This window comes from Hevea brasiliensis, chromosome 18 (assembly GCF_030052815.1).
Source record: "Hevea brasiliensis isolate MT/VB/25A 57/8 chromosome 18, ASM3005281v1, whole genome shotgun sequence".
NCBI classification, from domain to species: domain Eukaryota; kingdom Viridiplantae; phylum Streptophyta; class Magnoliopsida; order Malpighiales; family Euphorbiaceae; genus Hevea; species Hevea brasiliensis.
The window spans coordinates 46,111,464-46,134,136 of record NC_079510.1 but is presented as its reverse complement, the minus strand read 5'-3'; the positions used below and the strand labels follow the sequence as shown (position 1 = coordinate 46,134,136).

The 22,673-nt window shown below is 32.2% G+C and overlaps 1 protein-coding gene across 4 annotated transcripts; it reads left to right on the top strand.

The window, feature by feature from the left end:
- Positions 1–11,094: 11,094 nt before the first annotated feature.
- On the top strand, positions 11,095–21,680 carry LOC110668567 (protein MEI2-like 5). 4 transcript variants are annotated; one of them, XM_058141138.1, is made up of 13 exons: positions 11,095–11,389; positions 12,559–12,600; positions 12,707–12,850; positions 12,934–13,409; positions 14,074–14,232; positions 14,328–14,444; positions 14,552–14,703; positions 15,166–15,261; positions 15,356–16,312; positions 16,425–16,509; positions 16,606–16,674; positions 20,191–20,370; positions 20,988–21,680. In XM_058141138.1, the coding sequence occupies exons 2-13, from the start codon at positions 12,570–12,572 to the stop codon at positions 21,114–21,116; spliced, it is 2,595 nt and encodes an 864-aa protein (XP_057997121.1). In that variant the 5' UTR covers positions 11,095–11,389; positions 12,559–12,569; the 3' UTR covers positions 21,117–21,680. The 4 variants fall into 4 exon arrangements, with proteins under 4 accessions (XP_057997121.1, XP_057997120.1, XP_057997118.1 ...); XM_058141137.1 differs by having other exon boundaries at positions 12,556–12,600; XM_058141135.1 differs by having other exon boundaries at positions 12,556–12,600; positions 14,549–14,703.
- The last annotated feature ends 993 nt before the right edge of the window (positions 21,681–22,673 follow it).

Genomic DNA, 22,673 nt, shown 5'->3' with positions numbered 1-22,673 from the left:
ATTTTTCAGTGTTTTCAAAAGCTGAGATAAAAGAAATATATCACAATATTTACAAGCCAAAATAATTTACAACTTTAGTTTACAACTTCAATGTACAATTTTAATTTACAACTGCTTAAAACCAAGAACAATATATACATACAGTGAACATACATTATAATACAAAATGCAAAATATAGTATACTCAATATACTCGATGAACTCTCAATGAAGCACTAATGTTTAGTTTGTCACTGTCGGTCATTTCTACCTGCGATAGCAATGAAAAGCTATCGCTGAGCTAATGTCTCAGTGGTGCACAACATTAACAAAATGCAACTTTAAATCACAAATCATAAGTCATATAAATAGTGGATACTTAAAACTATAGTTAAATTCAAAGACAATGAATGTCATAAAGAATTTAAACTCCATTTCACAATATCACAATAAATATCAATAAATCACATACACAGCTTAATCATATTGCCAAAGTCCAATTCTCCCAAAAGCCGATGGCTAGTGAGGAATAACATAGCTAACTAGCAATAATATGAGTACTCATTCTATTCGTCCTCAACAGACACACACCTCAATACTTCAGCCAAAGAGGGAATTCAAAGTCAATTCATCCCACTAGACAAGCTAGCGAGGAATTCAATCAATATATATAATAGCTGTGATTTCAAACCATTTATAATGTTTTTCAAGCAATAAGTATCCTTCAAATATCATTAAGACAATTTTTCACAATTTAAACAATAATAGATAATTTGTCATAATTCATTTCAATTGAAAATTCAAAAGAAGTAACTGTTGTGCACAAACCTCTGATAAATGTGTCTTGGCCCTGACTCAGTGTTTCCTTCCCCTTCCCTGAGTCTTTGCTAACTGAAACACACAATTTGAAGTGTTTCAATACTCATTTAAACTGTCTCTAACAATAAGGCTTAATAATTAATTTATTGAATTCTATTATTTTTCTTAGTCAACCTAAAATGTTGACCCTCAATGCACTCTAGGTGAATTAGGTTTAATGTTACCAATATATCACATTTTATAGCCTTTTAGTGTTGGTACACGTTACCAAATTCATTTTCATGTATATTGCATTTTATTGCAATTTGTCGGATTTCGGTATACTAATTTGACCTAACCGGATGACCTAGTTCTCTTAGTTTTTGGGTTTCGGTCTAAACTACAAACTTGTAGGTCTATGTCTTATTGCACGTGAGGCAAAATTTCAGGTCATTCTGAATTTTGTAGACCAAGTTATGGTCAATTTACCAATGCTGGACAGAATGTACCAAGATGGTAACTTTAGAGTTATTTTTAGGTCACTTTTGGTTCGGCCAGTTTTTAAACCTGAACTTGTGCAAGCTATTTGGCTTGGTTCTAGCCATTTATGGGCTTTGATGTCTTCATAAGAATTGTAGATATATATCTCAACTATTCATGGTAAAAATTTCAGGTCAATTGGACCTGTTTTGAGTAAGTTATGGTCAAAATACTAACTACTGCCCAAATGGTCAATTTTCAAGCTTGGAAGTCACTAATCCAGATTTGGTCATTTTTTAAGTCACCTTCTAGGCAGAATTTTGGTAAGCTTCCTTCATGAAAGTTGGCACATTTTGTGCCTAGTTTCACCTCCAATTGGTCTCATACCAATTGGAGTCACACACTTAAGGTTCTAAGCCAAAACACACACTGCCCTACTACACACTTCTCATCACTTACCAATAACATATTCAACACTTACTAAACTACTTTCTTCATGCCAATTCTGGTTTGTACCTTACCATTAACACATTTAACAACACATTTTGGTCATTTTGGACAGTTTGTAACCATTCTCAATATGCACACTATAACACAGAATTTTCCAAAGTCCATTTACACCATTTAACCACATGTACATACACCATTTACATACCCAATTCCAAACCATTATACACATATCCATGCTGCCATCAATAACAACATCTTAAACAACCATAAATAAGTAAAAACAAGCTACATATTTTGAATTTGTATGGCTGCCAAAATGTACATCTCTATTAAAACATCAAACTTAAAAAATTCTTCCATAATTCAACTACCCACAACCTTGGTTACACTTTTAATGAAATAAGAATTGAAAATATTCACTTACCACTTTTGAAGTTCTTCAAGACCTCACCAAAACTTAACTTTTTTGCTCCCTAATTGCTGCCCAAGTTGTATAGAACAACTTTAATGGAGAAACCTAGAAGGATTAATGGCTTGATGATGGTGGTTTTGCCCTTGCATGGTGGACGGCCATGGATAGGAGCTTGGGAGAATTGGTTCGGCAATGAAGAAGAAAAGATGAGGAAGAAGGTTGTTAGTGAAGGTGGCTGTCCCAAGCTTGGTTATGTGTCAAATGTGATAAGTTAGTGGAGCACTAATGTAGGTTAATGATTATTTATTCCAAAATCTCCAATTTCCCACATTTTCCTCATATTTTTTACTATTTAGATTATGTACCACTATTTTAATTTTTCATGATATTTTCCAAGTGTAATACTATTTATTTTTAATGGACATTTAGGTCAAAAGGCAACTCGGGGTGTCAAATGACCACAATGCCCCTGTTCGGGTTGCATTCCCAATTTTTCGGTAACACCGAGTTTTGTCGTTTTCTCGATTTCTCATTTTTTTTGTACTAATTAATTAATTTTTTTTAATATTTCTAATGATATTTATACTTCAATAAGTCTTTAATTATGTCTTAAAAATATTTTCTAGGGTTTCCTGCAGTCCAGGGCTAGTCAACGGTCTACACCGCAACTTCCCGGTGTGGTCACCCATCACTATGGTTCTCGGCTTGTTTAACTTGGTTACATTTCATTGCTATTATTTTTCCTTTGTTTTTCTTGTATTTTCTTTTCTTGTATTTCATTATTTTATGTCTCCTCATCCATATCTAAGTGTAGTTCTAGGCATCTTAGCTGTCTGGACAACACTGGTCACTGGAACAGTAGAACGCACTACTGAACATAGGGGTGTTACAATTCTTATTCTGTGGAGCATGAGGTTTCCTCATTTGAGCATGAATCCAAGGACCAAGTTTGTCACCTTGTGGCTCCGATCTAGCCCCACCCTGAGCACCGCTAAATTATGAATGGCGTCCTCATTGGTAGCCTATGTTGTCTCTAAAATAGGATTTTTCATAGGACACGATGCTTTTAAATGTCCTATCTTCTCACAAGTAAAGCATACCTCTGGGAGATTTTCATACTCAATATGAACTGTAACTACTTCAATGGTATAGAAAGCATACAACGGTTTAGCAATGTCTAGCTCAATGGCCACACAAGCAAATTTACCACAGTGTTCCATGAGTGTACATTCATCCACCGTGATAACACGTCCCAACTTTGCCCCAATAGCACGCAAAATAGTAGGGTTATAATACTGAACTGGTAATTCAGGAAAATGAACCCATGCAACAATCTTCGAGGGCACAGCACTACTCGGAACAAAAGAGGGATCCCAAGCCTGAACAGTTAAATGGTGTCCCAAAACAACCAATGAACCACCAAACAGAGCTTTATGCACATCTTATTCTTTCCAAAATTTAACAAGGAAATAGTCATGATCTAAATCAATGATAGAATACCTACCCTGAGGCTTCCATAACGTGTCTGTATGAGAACACAATAACATGTACCCTAAAGGACGACCAAGGAGTTTAACCACCATAGTATTTTCCACAAAGGCAACAGGCATTGCTACAATTGAGGTGACAGTTTGACAGCTAAACTATTAGCAGTGTCGCTAATAACAATATCATTCATCATGTCCTAATCCACCCCCATTGGGACATCCTGAGGATCTGATTCAGGAAAACTGACTAACTTGTCCTTGAATGTGACATCATCTCTAAAGCGAACCCTTTTTGTACCATGATCATCCGCATCTTCTCCCACATATTGGGAGCCATCGCCAGAGCCAGAGAGAGAACTTGCCATAATTAAACAATTAAATCTTAAACAATAGAAATTAAAATATTATTTATTATATTTCAATAAAATTTTAATAACTATCATATAAAATTTGAAGTGAAATATTCTTTCAAAATCTTATTAGATTTTTTTTACCATAATTTTATTTAAAATTATCATTGTAAGTTAATAATAGCTCATATATATATTCAATAAACTTGCTTTTACTCTTTTATTTAGTTTTAATAAATTTGTATATGTTCTTTTAGTGAAAATTTAAAATTTTATTTTCTTTATTTATCTCTTTATATAGAGTTATTTTGTTTTTTATTTAACACAAAGTTATATTTTTATATGAATGTCTTCTCTTCTCAAAGAATACTTGCTTTGTGCTTTTTATTAAAATGTGCCTATTAATTTTATATTATTGTTAATTTATTTTATTAAATAAATATAATCTCTTAAATTTATAATAATTAGAATAAAAAGCTTTATTAAATGAAAAAGGTTTATTTACATCATGCATGACATAAGCATGATGCAAAAAATCTAATATTTAAATAATTAAAATTTTGGGGATAAATCCTAATAATAAAAAGACAAAAATAAAAAGAAAAAAAATTCACTTCTTCTTCCTCAAACCAGCCGGCTTCCTCTCTCTTCCACTTCTCTCACCACAAACCACTATGGAAGCTTGAGACCAAGCTTGCAAACCCCCATAAAACCTCACTTTGTCCCCAAATTTCTCCATTAAAACTTGTTAGACCAACTTAAGAAAACATTTGAAGAATAAAGAAAGAAGAGACAAGGAGTGAAATTGAAAAATTGAAAGTTAAGTGGAGGTAAGTGATTGAATTTGAAAATCTTAGTTTATTTGTTGTGTATGTAGTTCACTTAACTTAGAATTTTTGTAAAATGAAACAAAAACAATTGTTGAGAGACCAAACATGAATTTCGGCCAACTAGGGTTAGGGTTTAAAATGAATGAGTTTGAGGTGTTTGAATGGTTATTTGAAGTGAATTAGGTGTATAGATCATGAATGTACACTTTGAAATTGCATTAGAGTTGAAATGTATGTAACTAGGATTTGGAGCTTGTGAAAAATTGGAGAAAAAGTTGAGAATTTGTCAATTGATATAGTTGACCTTATTTGAATTGAGAAATGGTCCAATGTGACAATTTGTGGTGTGTATGAATTATTGGAATCAAGTTCCAATTCGGATTGGTTAGGGTTAATCTGCAAGCAGCTTGACCTAAGTCCCTTTTAGGGATCAAAACTAAAAATTTACCAACCCAATTAGTGTGAGGCTAATTAGGAATGAAACTAGACACATAATGAACCATTTTTCACTCAGGAATCATGCCCAGAAAGTGACCATAACTTAGTGAACAATTAGGCCAAATACGGAATTGGGCACACTGCCCTGTACAAAAATGACCAAATGAGCAGTAGTTACGTAAATGAACATAACTTGGTTTAGAAAGGTCCAAATGACCTAAATTTTATACCGATAGAAAACTGATATATAGCCCTACAACTTTCATTAAGAAAATAAACCCAAATTATGATCATAACATGTCCAAAAACTCACCTATAGTCAACCCACAAAAATTGCCAAAATCCAGAAAATGCCCAGAATTCTGGGTAATGCCAAATCCGGCCAGCCATGTTCAAATGGTTATAACTTGGGTTACAAAAATTCAAATGGTGTGATTCAAAAAGAGAAATAAATTTAAGATAATAAGGAACAACTTCTATGAAGAAAATTTAGCCAAATTACCACAGCAACTTGACCAATGGAATAGTGCAAAATAGGGCACCAAATCTGAAATTTTGGAATTTGACCTAAGAGACTTAAGATTTGAGGAAAACAACCAAAACCAATAAGTTAGGTAACCAAATGTGGTATGTGGGTGAAATTAAAATTCTCATACCTATTAAGCATTAGAAAGTCAACAATTTGACTTGAATAGTGTTATAAATAGATTTGAAATTGTTTTTGGATTAATGATAAATTATGATACTGAAACACTATAAAATTGTGTGTTTCAGTTGAAAAGAATACTGGGAAAGAACCCGAAGTATCGAGTCAAGGCCAAGAGGCGACTCGTATAAGGTCTGTGCACAACATAGAAATTTTTGTAAATTTTCTTCTGCAAATTGTTTTGAATGTATTGTGATATTAAATTGTAACTTAATTGTATTGAAATGTTTATGATGCTTTTGACTTAAATTGTTAAAAGTTTACTTGTATGTGTTTGAAATGGCAATAAATGTTTAGTAAATTGCTAATATAGTTTTAAAACCACAATGTCATGACCATATATTTGAATGCCTCACTAGCATGACTAGTGGGAGGAAATAGTTTTAAATTTTGATTCATTCTCTGGCTGAAGTGTTGAGGTGTGTGCCAGTAGAAGAAGAAATTTGAATTGGTACCCATAGTTTGAGTTAGCTAGCCTTGTGATTTCTCATAAGCCTCTGACTATTGAGATGAGTATTATTCTGAATGGCATAATTTAACTGTGTATTTTTATGAAATTCGTTTTGAGACTTTCTAAATGAAATTGTTTGGACTAAAAGTTTATAAATCATGTTTTGTATCTGTTTTTGATGTTCAATTCAATATTTGAATAAATGTGATTTGAATTATGTATAAACTGTTATTTTAGTATATTGTGCACCACTGAGTCATAGTACTCAGCGATTGCTGCTATTGCTGTCGCAAATATAGAGACTAGAGGAGTAGCAGAGTGAGCTGCTGAGGATCTTGAAGCTATATCCCTGAGGTTTTATCGGGTATAATTTTATACCCTGTTTGTATTATTTATATTTGTATATGTAACCGTATATACATGTATAAACTAGTCTTTAGCAATTGTATAGATTTTGTAATAATATTAGTTTGGATTTTCTCATGTATATTTTGGATGATGAATGTAAATTGAATTTGCTTTAATGAAAAATGAATGAAGTTATTTAGTGTTATATTTTGAAGATAATTGAAATGAGAATTATTTTGAATTTTGGAGTTTGGGAAAAATTGATGTTGATTTTGTTGTGGCAGTAGTGATGAATTTTAATGAAGAGAATTATAGGAAGTGTTTCTACAGGTTTTTGAAGAACTGTTTTCTTAAAATATAGACGGCACTCTGCCGAAATTCTTTCAAAATTTATGGATAAATAAAAATGGACAAAAATTTTAACTAGCTTTTAAACTTCTATTAAATGTAAGAAAATGCTCACCACTTCCAAAAAGTAAGAAAATTGTTTAAAAATCCATTATAGAGTACTTAATAAATTATCGGTAGGTAAAGTTCGGTAGTTCATTAGGTATTCTACGGGATCATGTTATGCCTTACAGAGGGATAAGATGTGACAAAAACTATTAGCAGTGTCGCTAATAACAATATCATTCATCATGTCCTAATCCACCCCCATTGGGACATCCTGAGGATCTAATTCAGGAAAACCGACTAACTTGTCATTGAATGTGACATCATCTCTAAAGCGAACCCTTTTTATACCATGATTATCCGCATCTTCTCCTACAGATTGGGAGCCGTCGCCAGAGCCAGAGAGAGAACTCGCCATAATTAAACAATTAAATCTTAAACAATATAAATTAAAATATTATTTAATATATTTCAATAAAATTTTAATAACTATCATATAAAATTTGAAGTGAAATATTCTTTCAAAATCTTATTAGATCTTTTTTAACCATAATTTTATTTAAAATTATCATTGTAAATCAATAATAGCTCTTATATATATATATATATATATATATATATATATATATAATAAACTTACTTTTACTCTTTTATTTAGTTTTAATAAATTTGTATATGTTCTTTTAGTGAAAATTTAAACTTTTATTTTCTTTATTTATCTCTTTATATAGAGTTATTTTGTTTTTTATTTAACACAAAGTTGTATTTTTATATGAATGTCTTCTCTTCTCAAAGAATACTTGCTTTGTGTTTTTTATTAAAATGTGCCTATTAATTTTATATTATTGTTAATTTATTTTATTAAATAAATATAGTCTCTTAAAATTATAATAATTAGAATAAAAAGCTTTATTAAAAAGATATAATGCTGTTAAAGTAATTAAAAAATACAATAGTATTAAAAAAAAATCCCCTTTTTTAAACCTTTTGTTTCACATGAAATTTATTGTTGAAAATATTTTTCTTTCTTTTTTTTGCAATGTTATTCTTAAGTTACCTAAAAATATCATATGTATTAATTTATAAAAGAGTAAAATCATATATTCTTCATTTAAAATAAATTATTTGCATGAAAATAAATAAATTAATTTTTATTTTTTAAATTTAAAAATATTTAAATTATTCTATTTCGAACATAGTAATTAGTAAAAAAATCAATTAAATTGAAATTTTATGAATATTTACATTCCAAATAGAGGATAATGGTAATTTGTAATTTGCTTTTTTATTATACATGTTTTATACATTAACTAACGTACTTTTAAGGACAACATATAATAAAATACAATGTAATTTATTGCAATTTTAAATAAGGATTTATGATTTTATTAGGAGTAAATAATAGACTTAAAGCTCAAATTTACTTTTGTACTTAGTTAATTTTTTTTTGTCAAATTAGTTTAAAATTTTTAAATTAAGTTTAATTTAGTCAAAAATAAAAAAAAAGAAATTAAATATCTTAATTTTTGAGTTTAAATCAAGAAATTGATTTTTTTTCATTTAAATTAATAAATTCAGAAATTCAGCTCATAAGCTAAACTATACTTAAATTAAAATTTTTAAACTAATTTAGATAAAAATGAATTAAATTAAAATTTTCCAGTAAATACACAGATAAAATTAAACATTTTACTTTTAATAATATGTGTTTTGCCTTTTGTTAATTAGCAATTGAACGCCTTACTATAGTTAGAAATATTAAGGTGGCAGCAAATATAATAAAAACATACTCTTTTAGAATTTTTGTAAAATCTAATTAAATTATTATTTTTAAAAAACATGAATAATAAAAATTTATTGTGCGTTTCAATAAATTTAAAAATATTTTTTATAACTTCATTTCAGCAATGTCATCATTTTAAATGACATTAATATATTTAATTGTTAATTATTAATGACATTAATATTGACTTTTAATAACTTATATCATTAAAAATTATCAGAGAAAACTTCTCTTTTTTTTTGTTTTTTAGTAAATAATTATATCGTTAAATATGGTTACATCACAATATATAAATATTTTATTTTATTAAAAATTATTTAATTTAAACATAAATGATTTATGTTTTTAATTAATTAAGCTTTCATATTAAAGATTCAAACTAAAAATTTTATAATTTTAAAAATGACTGATCCAACATTATTAAGTTATTTATACGTTAGAAAATCAAGAATGTGAGTTAATATATATAAAAAAAATAGTGATAATATCACATAAATGATTAAAAATAAATCAAAATCATAAATTAGAAACTTACAATAATTTTGTGGGCTTCCATGCATTTAATTAGGTATCTGTTTGGTAACAACGAAGTGTTTATAATAATATTTAAAAGTTAAGAAAGTGATTTATGATAAATTAATTTTTTAAAAGAGAAATGAGCGTTAATTAATAAAATTATATCATTACTTTTATATTTAACAGTTAATTTAATAATTATTTGTATCGAATATTTATACTTTAATAGTTATATAAATAGTCAATTACTAATAGTTAATATTTAATAGTTAATATCCTATATTTTTTTTCCTCCTTATCACATAATTTATTAATTTTGATTTTATTGAAAATTTGTAATTTGTTGGAATATATATATTTATGTAGCTAAAGCTCAATAATAATTTCATAAATAAAGTTTTAATTTCATTTTAGTAGACATATAATTATTTGAAATTTTAATATAAATTTAAATTATAATTAATATGATTAATTACAAATTCTAATATTAATAAATATGCTTTTAAAATTATAAAAATAATATTAAATTTTGTTACTAAAATAAAAAAAATAAATAACCACATATAAAAAATAAAAAATTTCAATAATAATTAACAAAAAAAATTGCCATGATTTTGATTAAAAGTGTATCCTATTTTTATCTAATTTGTGTGTGTTAATCAGCTCCTATTAAAAAAAATAATAAAAAAATTATTATAATAAATTTTGACTAAGGGTATATAGCCTATTCATGTTTCACATGTTACTATAAAAAAAAATAATTGACAAAAAAAAATAAAATTCAATAATTATATAATAAATTTCCCTTATATTTATTGATATAATTATTAATGTGATGCATATGTTTTAACAAGAGTATGCATTTATTTATAATGATGCATTTCTCCATATTACAACTACCATAATGATCTTATAATTCTGAATTTTATGATTATCAATCAATTAAAATCAATGAATTAATAGCGCAATCACACAAGTAATTCCAAATGGAAGCAACCTTTTCATTAGGATAAACTATGTTTGTCTATTTTTATTTATTGTATTTAAATTTTTTAAAAATTATTTATTGTATTTAAAAAATAAAAAAGTATTTTTATTAAATATTATAATAAATATTTATATAAATTTTAAGTGACATAAAAAATAATTTAATTAATTATTAATATATTTTTATAAAAAAAAAATTATTTCATTATTTTTTTAATATATAAAATTTAAATATGATAAATAAAAATAAATAAAAAATTAATACTTAACTAATTGGAAAAATTTTACACGTCATTAAATAGCTGACGTGGCAAATCATTATCCATCATTATCTTTATTTTATTAAACCACACACCTGTCAACAAAAAAACCATATTTATGCTCAAAAATACCATTATAATATATAATTAATTTTGACTTTTGTTTTTTTTTACGAAATGGCAATTATATCTGTTACCGTATATTGGTAAATACAGCATATCCTACCCGGATAAACCGTGGGCCACACCAACTCCCATGAATGGCAATATGGAAAATATGAACAAAATCAAGGTCAAATTGGTGACAAGATCTATCCAAAATGAGAAGTTTTACATGGCAAGACGATTTTAGTATTATTTTTATTTTATATTTTCATTGTTATTCTATTAAGTCCACCATCGCGGACACCAAAGAAGATTTAAACACAGTTAAATCGCAACCCGCATTCGCAACTATAATCTCTCTCCCTATTTCTCTCTCAATCATTCTCTGCTCTTTTTACTTCTCTCGTCCAATCATCACCCTCTCTCCAATCAGAGAGAGAAAGCTTGTAGGCAGAGCAGTAATAAGGAAGTGCACACTACTAATTCTCTCCCTTCACGTCTCTTCCTTCTTCTTCTGCTTCTGCGTCTGCTTCTTCTCTCTCTATGCGTGATCGTGAAGAGCTCAATTGGTCGTGGTTCACGTAATCTTTGCTTTGATTTTCTTGAACTCATTCAGGTAATCTCTTGTTTTGTTTTGATTCTTTTTTGTGTTCTTTTTGCTTGTTAATGTGAATTTGCGTGTTTTTGAGTATTGTATGAGTTTGATCAAAATGGTAATTTTTCTTTTTTTTTTTTGGTTACTTAAAGTCTCTTGTTTGGCGTTGATACTGCTGGGTTTATGGATATTCTTTAATTTGAATAGTGATTTGATCTTTTTGAGGTCAATTAGGAATTGGGTCTTTTGCTGTGTTAAATAGTAATTTGAAATTCAGAGATTCCCCCCTCCCACACACACAAAACAACACCCTCTCTCTCTCTCTCTCTCTCTCTCTCTCTCAAGATACCTACCTACCCACTTCTTTTTGGTAATAAGTTGTTTCTTGTTTGATACTTCTCTTTCTTTCCTAATCTATATTTCGACGATTAGCGTTTCTTGGGTTATTTGTTGTACCATTTTGTAATTTTCTTGAGTTATGTTGAAATATATTTGGTACTTTTATGTTCTGTGTTCTAGAGGATTGCAGTTACATACATGCACTGGGTTTGGGTAATGTTTGTCCATCACAGTCCACTTTCTCTTAGAATAACAATGTTTCAATTTGTTGCTTTTGCTTTCTTTATTTTATTCATGAGAAAAGTTATCTTTTGGTTGTATCTTGGCTTTCCGCAGTCTCAAGAAATTTTTATTTAGTTTTTTCCTCTCATACACAATCATAAAAATAAAAAGAGGGGATTTTTATGTTTTATTAGTATGTGGAATTATTTTCTTTTATCTGCAGTCCAAGTGATTTTAGTTTTGAGAGTTTATGATTTTTCATAACGATTCCTTCATTATTTGGTAGCAGTTCTTTTAGTTTCATATGGCTTGTTGTTTGGGACTGGAAAATTGAACTTATTGCCCCACTCCAATTTCAGCAAGAGTCACGGAGTCAGATTTGTACCATGTGTATAATGTTCCATCAGTTCAGTTGAGGAAAAAATTTTGTTACTTCTATACAGAACTTGTGCCTATGAAGGTTTTCCGTGCATTTGATTTTGTTAAGTTGTTTGCTCTTTTTAGTTTCTGGTCTAAATCCTTTCCCCCCTCAAAGATCTATAATTTAATTATTGATTTCGTTTTTCTTAACTTGATAAAATCTTTATCAACTTTTTCCCCCTCTTTGTTGGTTGTTGTTTTCTCAGTAGAAGTTGATGCAATGAAGCAGTCGTCGAATATTTTTTCTCCGGGTAATTTGTTAGATTCCTTCGTAATGTTTTTCTCCATCATTTTCTTTTCTAGTGTAAAATTGAGCGTCTTTCTAATTTATAAGTTTTGTGAATGATGTCTTGTTAGCTCCTGCGAAGAATCCTCCAGTTAATATACCTGAGGAAGTGGGAAGCAGTGCATTGGAAATTTTATCTGGATCTGACATATACCATACTCCAAGTGACACTACACTTTTTTCTAGCTCATTACCAGTTCTTACACATGAAGAGTGTATGTGGTTTGCTGTCCTTTAAATATCTAACGTGACCTGTAATATGTTGGATTTCTTACCCCTTTTGAGCAATCACCTGCAGTGAATTTGAATGATACGGAATGTAGCCGTCAATCTGTTGATGATGCCTCATCTGGTTTGGATAAACTTCATCAAGATGCAGATTTGGAGGGTGGTGATTTACTTGAAGATGTTGAAACTCCTGCAATCGGAAGTTTGCTTCCTGATGATGAGGATGAGCTTTTAGCTGGCATAATGGAAGATTTTGACCTAAGTAGACTGCCTGGTTCACTGGAGGACTTGGAAGATTATGATCTTTTTGGCAGTGGAGGAGGTATGGAACTTGAAAGTGATCCTCAAGAGAGCCTGAGCATGGGCATCTCAAAGGTAAATATCTCTGATGGCATCATTGGGAATGGGATGCCTCATTACGGTCTTTCAAATGGTGTGGGAACAGTTGCTGGAGAACATCCATATGGCGAACATCCTTCAAGAACATTATTTGTTCGGAATATTAATAGTAATGTCGAAGACATAGAACTAAGAACTCTCTTTGAGGTAATTCAATTTGTGGTATCCATATTTGTTTATGCACCTTGTTTTAGTTGGCTGGGTATAAAGCTTGATGTCAGTTCCATGTATCAGAAGTAAGCAATCTTTTGCAAATTTCAGACATCAAATTTGTTTGAATGAAATTTAATGTGGTATGCGTATGCAAAAATTGGATAGAACTTGTGAACAAAATCAAAAAACAAAACAATTGGCTCTACATGAGTTAGGATACATCATGTTATTAACTTGACATCGACACAAGTTTGAGTATTTAACCTTTATTATAATCTGCTTGTCCAAAAAAATGATTTATTTAAAGAAGTTGTATAAAAACCCTATATGAAACTTGTCACTTATGCAAATGCAGTGAATCACAGGAACTAATGGGACCATGTAATTAGATGACTATGACTTGTCTCATTAGAAAATTCTCAAGTTCTCCAAAGTAAAACATTGTCTACTGAGAACTGAAAGTAAGAATAGCACAGTGTGGTTGTCATAATTGCTTTATAAGTTGGTACAATGTAAAATTTTTAGAAGTTAATGTTCAATTTGTGAATGTATAATCTCTTGATCGTTTAACCTGATTGAAACTGTAATCAAGATATTTTAAGTATTCTTTATCTAAATAATGTGGTTTTATTCTTCTTATTTTTTTTTTTTTTTGTAGCAATATGGAGACATTAGAACTCTCTACACTGCATGTAAACACAGGGGTTTTGTGATGATATCCTATTATGATATCCGTGCGGCTCGAACTGCTATGCGTGCATTGCAAAACAAGCCTCTACGGCGGAGGAAACTTGATATTCACTTCTCAATTCCAAAGGTTTATATTAGATTTTTAAATTTCTTTTTCAACTGTTAAAAGCGTCCTTTTAATCCCATAATATTTTTGCAATCTTTTCCCTAAATGCACACCAGGACAATCCATCAGACAAGGATATTAATCAAGGAACTCTAGTTGTTTTCAATCTGGATCCATCAGTCTCAAATGAAGACCTCCGGCAAATATTTGGGGCTTATGGTGAGGTCAAAGAGGTGATAAGTTTCTCCTTGGATTGCTCCTTTACTTTTTTACCCATGCTTCTTTCTGCAATAATTGGTTTGACATTTGTGCAAATTGGTATTTTATTGTACAATAGCAGATAAGGGAAACACCACACAAGAGGCACCATAAGTTTATTGAGTTTTATGATGTTAGAGCTGCTGAAGCAGCTCTTAAGTCATTAAATAGAAGTGACATAGCTGGTAAGCGCATAAAGCTTGAACCTAGCCGTCCCGGTGGAGCGCGGCGAAAGTAAGTAATCTCATATTGTGGTTTTCTTGGTATGACCTGTAACAACCGTTAATCTTTCTTGTTTCTGATTGGTATTATTATTATTATTATTATTATTATTATTATTAATTTTGGACTATAAACTGCATATATGTGTGTTTTGGTGTGCTTTGCATCTATTGGGTAAAAATGCTCAAACAATATTTTCCTTGGCTTCTTTTTCTTTCCCCATCTTGCAAATACCTCCTGATCTGAGTTAAATTCTTGTTTTCTTATATTTGTTATTTGATGACTGAAATTGCTTTGTGGAGATCAAGCATCTGTTGTTATTGTTAAACTGCTTTATTTTTACAGTTTCTTTCTCTGTGAATAGGTAGGTATCTGAAGTATTATCATTTTTAAAATGAGTTTTTGCTTTATTATTATTGCTGGTGTCTTTTTTTTTTTTTAATAAAATTATTGACTTTATGCATTACCTTTCAGCTTGATGTTGCAACTGAATCAAGAGCTTGAACAAGATGAATCCCGGAGTTTCCGGCCTCCAGTGGGTTCACCAGTAACCAACTCTCCACCAGGTAGGTTTGAGATGCAGCAAGTCACATGTTAATTAGAATTCTTAAACTGTCTGGAATTTCTCTTACAAGCTAAGGTGAATAACATTCATGACAGGTAGCTGGGCACAGTTCAACAATTCTACTGAACATAGTCATAGTCCATTGCAAAGTATCAGCAAGTCCCCTGTTTTCAGGAATTTGAGCCCTACAACTGGCAACCATTTACCTGGGCTGGCTTCAATTCTTCATTCTCAAGGATCAAACTCTGTGAAAGTTGCACCTATCGGCAAAGACCAAGGAAGGGGTAGTCTTGTGGATCATACATTTACAAACATGAATTCAGCCCATGGAGCTACATTACCACAATCACATTCATTGCCTGAGTCAAAGCTGAATCAATACCCTGGAAGTATGTCTCCTTTTGGTGGCCCTTCAACATCTAATGGATCTGTTATGGAAACATTATCAGGGCCACAGTTTCTTTGGGGAAGTCCTAATCTGTACCCAGATCATGCCACTTCATCTGCCTGGACAACATCTTTGGGCCATCCATTTTCATCCAATGGGAAGGGTCATGGCTTTTCATACATGGGTCGGCATGGTTCTTTCCTTGGCTCATCCCAGAACCATCATCATGTTGGTTCTGCTCCATCTGGAGTTCCTTTGGAGGGGCACTTTGGATTTTTCCCTGAGTCACCAGAAACTTCATACATGAGTCGTGTTGCATATGGAGGCATGGGTTTAGGCCACAATGATGGAAATTTCATGATGAATATGGGCAATCGTACTCCGATGAATGCTGGTGTTACCATTCCAAGAAAAATTTCTGAAAATGGTTCTTCAAGTTACAGAATGATGTCTTCGCCAAGGCTAAATCATGTATTTTTAGGTAATGGCCCATACCCTGGATTGGCAGCTACCACAATGGAAGGTTTTACTGAGCGCGGGCGGAGCCGACGGGTTGAGAATAATGGTAACCAAGTAGATAGCAAAAAACAGTTTCAGCTTGACTTGGATAAAATTATCAGTGGGGAAGACACTCGGACAACCTTAATGATAAAAAATATCCCAAACAAGTAAGAAATCTCTCCATAATCTGTCTGTCTCTCATAATCCAGTAATTGTGTCCAAAGAGCACTCTTCTTCTTCTTATTATTATTATTTTCCTTTTCTGATGTCATCCCCTAGATACACCTCAAAGATGTTGCTAGCTGCCATTGATGACAATCACAAGGGCACTTATGATTTTCTATATTTACCAATTGATTTTAAGGTAATTTCATTGGGTTTTGAGATGATTTTTCTTAATTTTTTGTATTATTTTTTCCTTTTTGGGTTGCAACTGATAGAAATTCTTTTACTGCTGCAGAATAAATGCAATGTGGGTTATGCATTTATCAACATGCTGTCTCCTTCACACATCATTCCATTTTATGAGGTTTTGTTTTCCTTGTTTCAGGATTTAATTGTTTATTCTCTGGGTTTGTATTTCACTGCCTTGCAAAGCAGTGGAGTATCTAGTCAAGCCAGTATTTTTTATTGGAAGTCTTAGTTTCAGTTATAAAAATGATGTTTCATGTTATACCTCAAATTTAGGAGGAATTCAACTCAACTCAACTAAGCCTTTATCCCAAAAATTTGGGGTCGGCTATATGGATTCGCTTTTTCCACTCTGAACGATTTTGGGTTAAATCCTCAGAAATGTGTAATGCTTCTAAGTCATGTTGTACTACTCTCCTCCAAGTTAATTTAGGTCTACCCCTTTTTTTCTTTCTATCCTCTAACCTAATGTGCTCTACTTGTCTGACTGGAGCCTCCGTATGTCTACGCTTCACATGACCAAACCACCTCAATCTCCCTTCTCTCAACTTATCTTCAATTGACATCACTCCTACCTTTTCTCTGATACTCTCATTACGGACTTTATCTAGTCTAGTATGGCCACTCATCCACCTTAACATTCTCATCTCTGCAACTCTTATCTTAGATGCATACGACTCTTTCAGTGCCCAACACTCACTACCATATAACATAGCCGGTCGTATGGCAGTACGGTAAAATTTTCCTTTTAATTTATTGGGAATCTTACGATCACATAAAACTCCTGTGGCACATCTCCACTTCAACCATCCGGCTTTAATCCTATGACTAACATCCTCCTCACATCCCCCATCTACTTGAAGGACTGAGCATAGATATTTAAAGTGATTACTTTGGGACAGTACCACCCCATTCAAACTAACTCCTTCCCTATCACCAGTTTGGCCTTCACTGAACTTGCAATGCATGTATTCTGTCTTCGTTCTACTTAACTTAAAACCCTTTGACTCTAGAGCACTTCTCCAAAGTTCTAGCTTCCTATTGACTCCTTCTCGTGTCTTATCTATCAGAACAATATCATCCGCAAACATCATGCACCAAGGAATACTCTCTTGTATATGTTTCGTCAGTTCATCTAAAACTAATGTAAAAAGGTAAGGGCTTATGGTTGATCCTTGGTGTAATCCAATTGAGATCGGAAAATCACTTGTGTCCCCTCCCACTGTGCGCACAATAGTAGTTGCTCCTTCGTACATATCTTTCAATACTTGTATGTACCTAATAGATACTCTCTTTTGTTCTAACACATTCCATAAGATCTCTCTTGGAACACTATCATAAGCCTTCTCCAAATCAATAAAAACCATGTGTAGATCTTTCTTCCCATCTCTATATTTCTCCATCAAGCTTCTAATGAGAAAGATCGCTTCCATAGTTGAACGACTGGGCATGAAACCAAATTGATTGAGAGAGATAGAAGTATCATGACGTAGTCGATGCTCCACAACTCTCTCCCACAACTTCATAGTATGGCTCATGAGTTTAATTCCCCTATAGTTTGAGCAACTCTGTATGTCTCCCTTATTTTTAAAAATAGGTACTAAAATACTCTTCCTCCATTCATTAGGCATTTTCTTTGAGTTTAGAATCTTATTAAATAATTTAGTTAACCATACCACTCCCATATCTCCCAAATACTTCCACACTTCAATTGGTATTTCATCGGGTCCACAGGCTTTACCCACTTTCATTCTCTTAAGTGCTTCCTTTACTTCTAAAGATCGAATCCTTCTAGTATAATTTACATTCTTTTCTATTGTTCTATAATCTATATTCACGCTATTACCATTTTGACTATTATTAAAGAGATCATTAAAATAATTTCTCCATCTTTCTTTAATGTCCTCATCTTTCACCAACACTTTTCCTTCTTTATCCTTAATGCACCTAACTTGATTGAGATCTTGACATTTCCTTTCTCTACTCCTTGCTAATCTATAAATATCTTTCTCCCCTTCTTTAGTTCCAAGTTTCTCATATAACTTTTCAAAGGCATGTGCTCTTGCTTGACTAACTGCCTTTTTTGCCTCTTTCTTTGCTATCTTGTACTGTTCATATGCCTCATTATTATCACATTTAGGTAATTTCTTATACCATTCCCTTTTTCTCTTCATTGCCTTTTGTACTTCCTCATTCCACCACCATCTCTCTTTTGAGGGTGGTCCATGTCCTTTAGACTCTCCAAGTACTTTTCTAGCTACTTCTCTAATCTTTGATGCCATCTGTATCCACATATCATTGGCCTCCATATCTAGCTTCCATACTTCGGACTCGAGAAGCTCATTTTTGAACTTCACTTGCTTTACTCTTTTGAACTCCCACCACTTTGTTCGAGCTACACTATTTCTTCTAACCTTACTTGAATTGTTCCTAAACTTGACATCCAAGACCACCAACCTATGTTGACTTGTTAAAGCCTCTCCTGGAATGACCTTGCAATCCTTGCATAGAGCTCTATTTATCTTCCTGGTTAAGAGGAAGTCGATTTGGCTTCTATGTTGCCCACTTTTGAAAGTCACTAAATGTGACTCTCTTTTTATAAAGTAGGTATTTGCTAATATTAGGTCGTATACCATAGCAAACTCCAGAATGCTTTTTCCCTCCTCATTTCAGTTGCCAAATCCAAAACCTCCATGAACATTCTCATAACCTTGCCTATCACTTCCTATATGTCCATTCAAATCTCCACCAATGAAAACATTCTCTTCATTCGGTATGCTTTGCATTAAATCATCCATATCTTCCCAAAACCTTTGTTTACTCTCACTGTCTAGTCCTATTTGTGGGGCATAAGCACTAACTATATTTATTGTTTCTCCTTCTAGTACTAGCTTTACTAGTATAATTCCATCTCCTACTCTTTTCACAGCTACTACTGCGTCTTTCAATGTTCTGTCTATGATTATACCCACTCCGTTCTTATTTCTCTCCTTTCCGGTAAACCACAGTTTGTACCCTGAATTACCCACTTCCTTACTTTTCTCTCCCACCCATTTAGTCTCCTGAATGCAAGCAATATTCACCCTTCTCCTTTCCAAGGTATCCACAAGCTCCATTAATTTTCCTGTAAGTGATCCAACATTCCAAGTACCAACCCTGATCCTCCTCCTATCCTGCTCCTTCCTAATTGGTCTCCTTCTATGATATCTTCTATTGTTTTCTATATCTATCTTGTGTTCTGTTCCACTATTTGTTCTACTATCTGTCCTATGGACTAACTTCTTTACCCACACCCGTCCATGATATGGGAACCCTTGCTCACTTAACACCACACCCGGGCGCCGGCATGGCGCGTCGTTTTCGGTGAACGCCCTACACCCTTGCATATTTATCACTACACCCGGGCTCCGATGTAGCGCGTCGTTAGTAGAGGACGCCCCAACGTTTATATCATTTGAATCCATATCATAGGGTGTGACGGAATTTTTACGCTGGTTGTCACCTACCGCAACCCTCCTCCTTTACCCGGGCTTGGGACCGGCTAAGCGCAAACTACTTAGGCGGAGTTAAATTTAGGAGGAATTATTTACAATATATATTTTATGGATCTATTTATGTTTTTAATTTTGTGCAGGCATTTAATGGTAAGAAGTGGGAGAAATTTAACAGTGAGAAAGTTGCTTCTTTGGCATATGCTCGAATCCAGGGAAAGGCAGCCCTTGTGAACCACTTCCAGAATTCAAGCTTAATGAATGAAGATAAGCGCTGCCGCCCAATTCTGTTCCACTCAGAGGGGCAGGAAGCAGGTGATCAGGTACATAATCAAATACAATAGTTGGAAATGTTAAAAAAAAACTTACGAGATTTTGGAATTTCCTTTACCCTTGTTTGGAAAAAAGTAAGATGGTAGAGAAAATAATGTGATAGTGAAAGGAGGAAATTGTATAATTCTATCAAGTTGTTTGGGAAAGGTTAAAATTGAGAGGGGAGAAAATGGAGAGAAAATATGTGTAATTACTTATCCTTCTCTCTCAATTAAGAACAATTTAAAAGGTGAAATATAAATGGACAAATAAGTAAAAACACTGTACAAACATTTTTAAATTTTGGTTTCTCCCAGTTTTCTTCCCAATTTGGGGTGACTAAAAACCAGAGGGGCCCAGGTGATTGAGAATCTCTTTATCTCAATTTCTCTTCTACCAAACTGGAGAAAATTTCTCCCTCCCCCCTCCCCCCTCCCCCTCTTTCTCCCTCAACCATTTTTTTTCTTCCCTAACGTCGGGTTATTTTTGCTTCATTTACGTTTATAGTCTGGGAAAGTAACTGATATCTCTGTGCAAATCCAATTATCATCACATGCAATCACACGACATGTGGTGCTTGGTCAGAAGTGCTTTTGTTAAATATGACTAAGCTTGTGTTTTTGTACAGATTGTCTTCGAGCATTTGCCCTCTAGCAGTTTGAACATCCACTTTCATCAGTCAGATGGCTCACACTCTGGAGATCCACCAGGAAGCCCTACAATGGATGGCTACGGTGAGAAGTCAGATAAAAGTTAACATTGTGTCTGTAGGAGATGGCCCTCAGCCTAAAATGATGGTGGCTGTGGGTGCTAACCCCTGCGTATATATTCAAGTGTACAAATTTAGAACGAGAGGATTAGGAGAAAATGCTTTTGCAGATTTCATATTATTTAGTGACTGCTTTTAAAGAGGCAGCAAGAGCATTTTAGAATCTGTGCTGATTAGTGGTTTACTGTAATTGGAGGAGAATAACTTGAGGTCAATGGGCAGAAGTGAGATCTCTTGCTGTGAAGTGCAGTAAAGGGTTTGTGCATGAATTCTCTTCATTTTTGTTTTTGGGGATATGGATTTGATAACTTATTCTGCAAATATGATGTGTACAATGGTATAAGGATAGATATGTCTTTGGGGGTTTGAAGATTTTGGGGGGTTGGTGGTGTAACATTGGGATTTTTACAGAATTGTATAGGGGATGGGACACACTCTTTTTGAGTTAGTCTCATAAATTTGATCTCGAAATGGAAGAAGATAATTTGTATCTAAGATATGCTATGTTAAACTTTATTTTTTGTATCTAAGATATGCCAAGTTAAAACTTTATTTTTGGGTCTCGCCGTTATAAGAGCTTGTACGTTGTTGATGTTTTGAGCTTTCTGCGTGTGACTTAAGATCATCAACTCATCTCGACAGACTTTAGGGGACGCCATTTAGATTTTCCATGTAGCAAAGCTGCAAGTAATGGTCGTTTTTATATTCTGCATTAATCGAAAAAAGAGGAAAAAGAAAAAAAGAAAGATCGACCTCCCACGGTGAGGCAATTTTAACCACCTGGTAAGTCTGTTTTTGGCAATCGTGCATGAGTTTGTAGTGTTTACGGACTTATCAATTGAACAAGCATGCAGAAAGAGAACTACTTGGTCTGCATAAAATTTTGATTCTACTTTTTAGTATCTAAGTCTGACGGGAACGGAAACTTGTGAAAATATACAATTGAAAGCCCGCAAACGGATCAAGATGTCATGCTAATTGCAAGTTATTTTATTTCCTGCTCATTTTGACCCACAAATATTGTTGGTGGATATATAAAAGTCAAACTAATTACTCCATGGGTCAACCTTTTTATGTTATTTAAAATAATAATTAATAAAATAATTAAATTATATAAATTATAATAAAATATTAATTAACTCCCTTAAAATATTCTATTTAAAAGAGAAAGGATAACGATAAGATGAGTTTTAAAAAATGATAAAAATAATTATTGTATTTAATGTAAGAAAGATATATAGTGAATTTGAGAAATATCTTCCACAGTTTTGTTACCAACTTGAATAGTTTTAAAAGTGGCAAAACAATTTAATAAATAAATTAAATCACATTGTGAATTAATTATAATAAGCCTTTAATACAAATATTAATTACCTAATTCAAGAGCAACTATTTACAAATGTATTTCACTCAATTCATATAAATTTTTTATTTTCAAATTTCTATTTTTTTTATTAAAAATTATATTTTCATATATTATCGTTTAATATTATATTTTGCTGCGTCTTATTGGATGCCATTTCTAGTGGTGCAACACACGCGGCT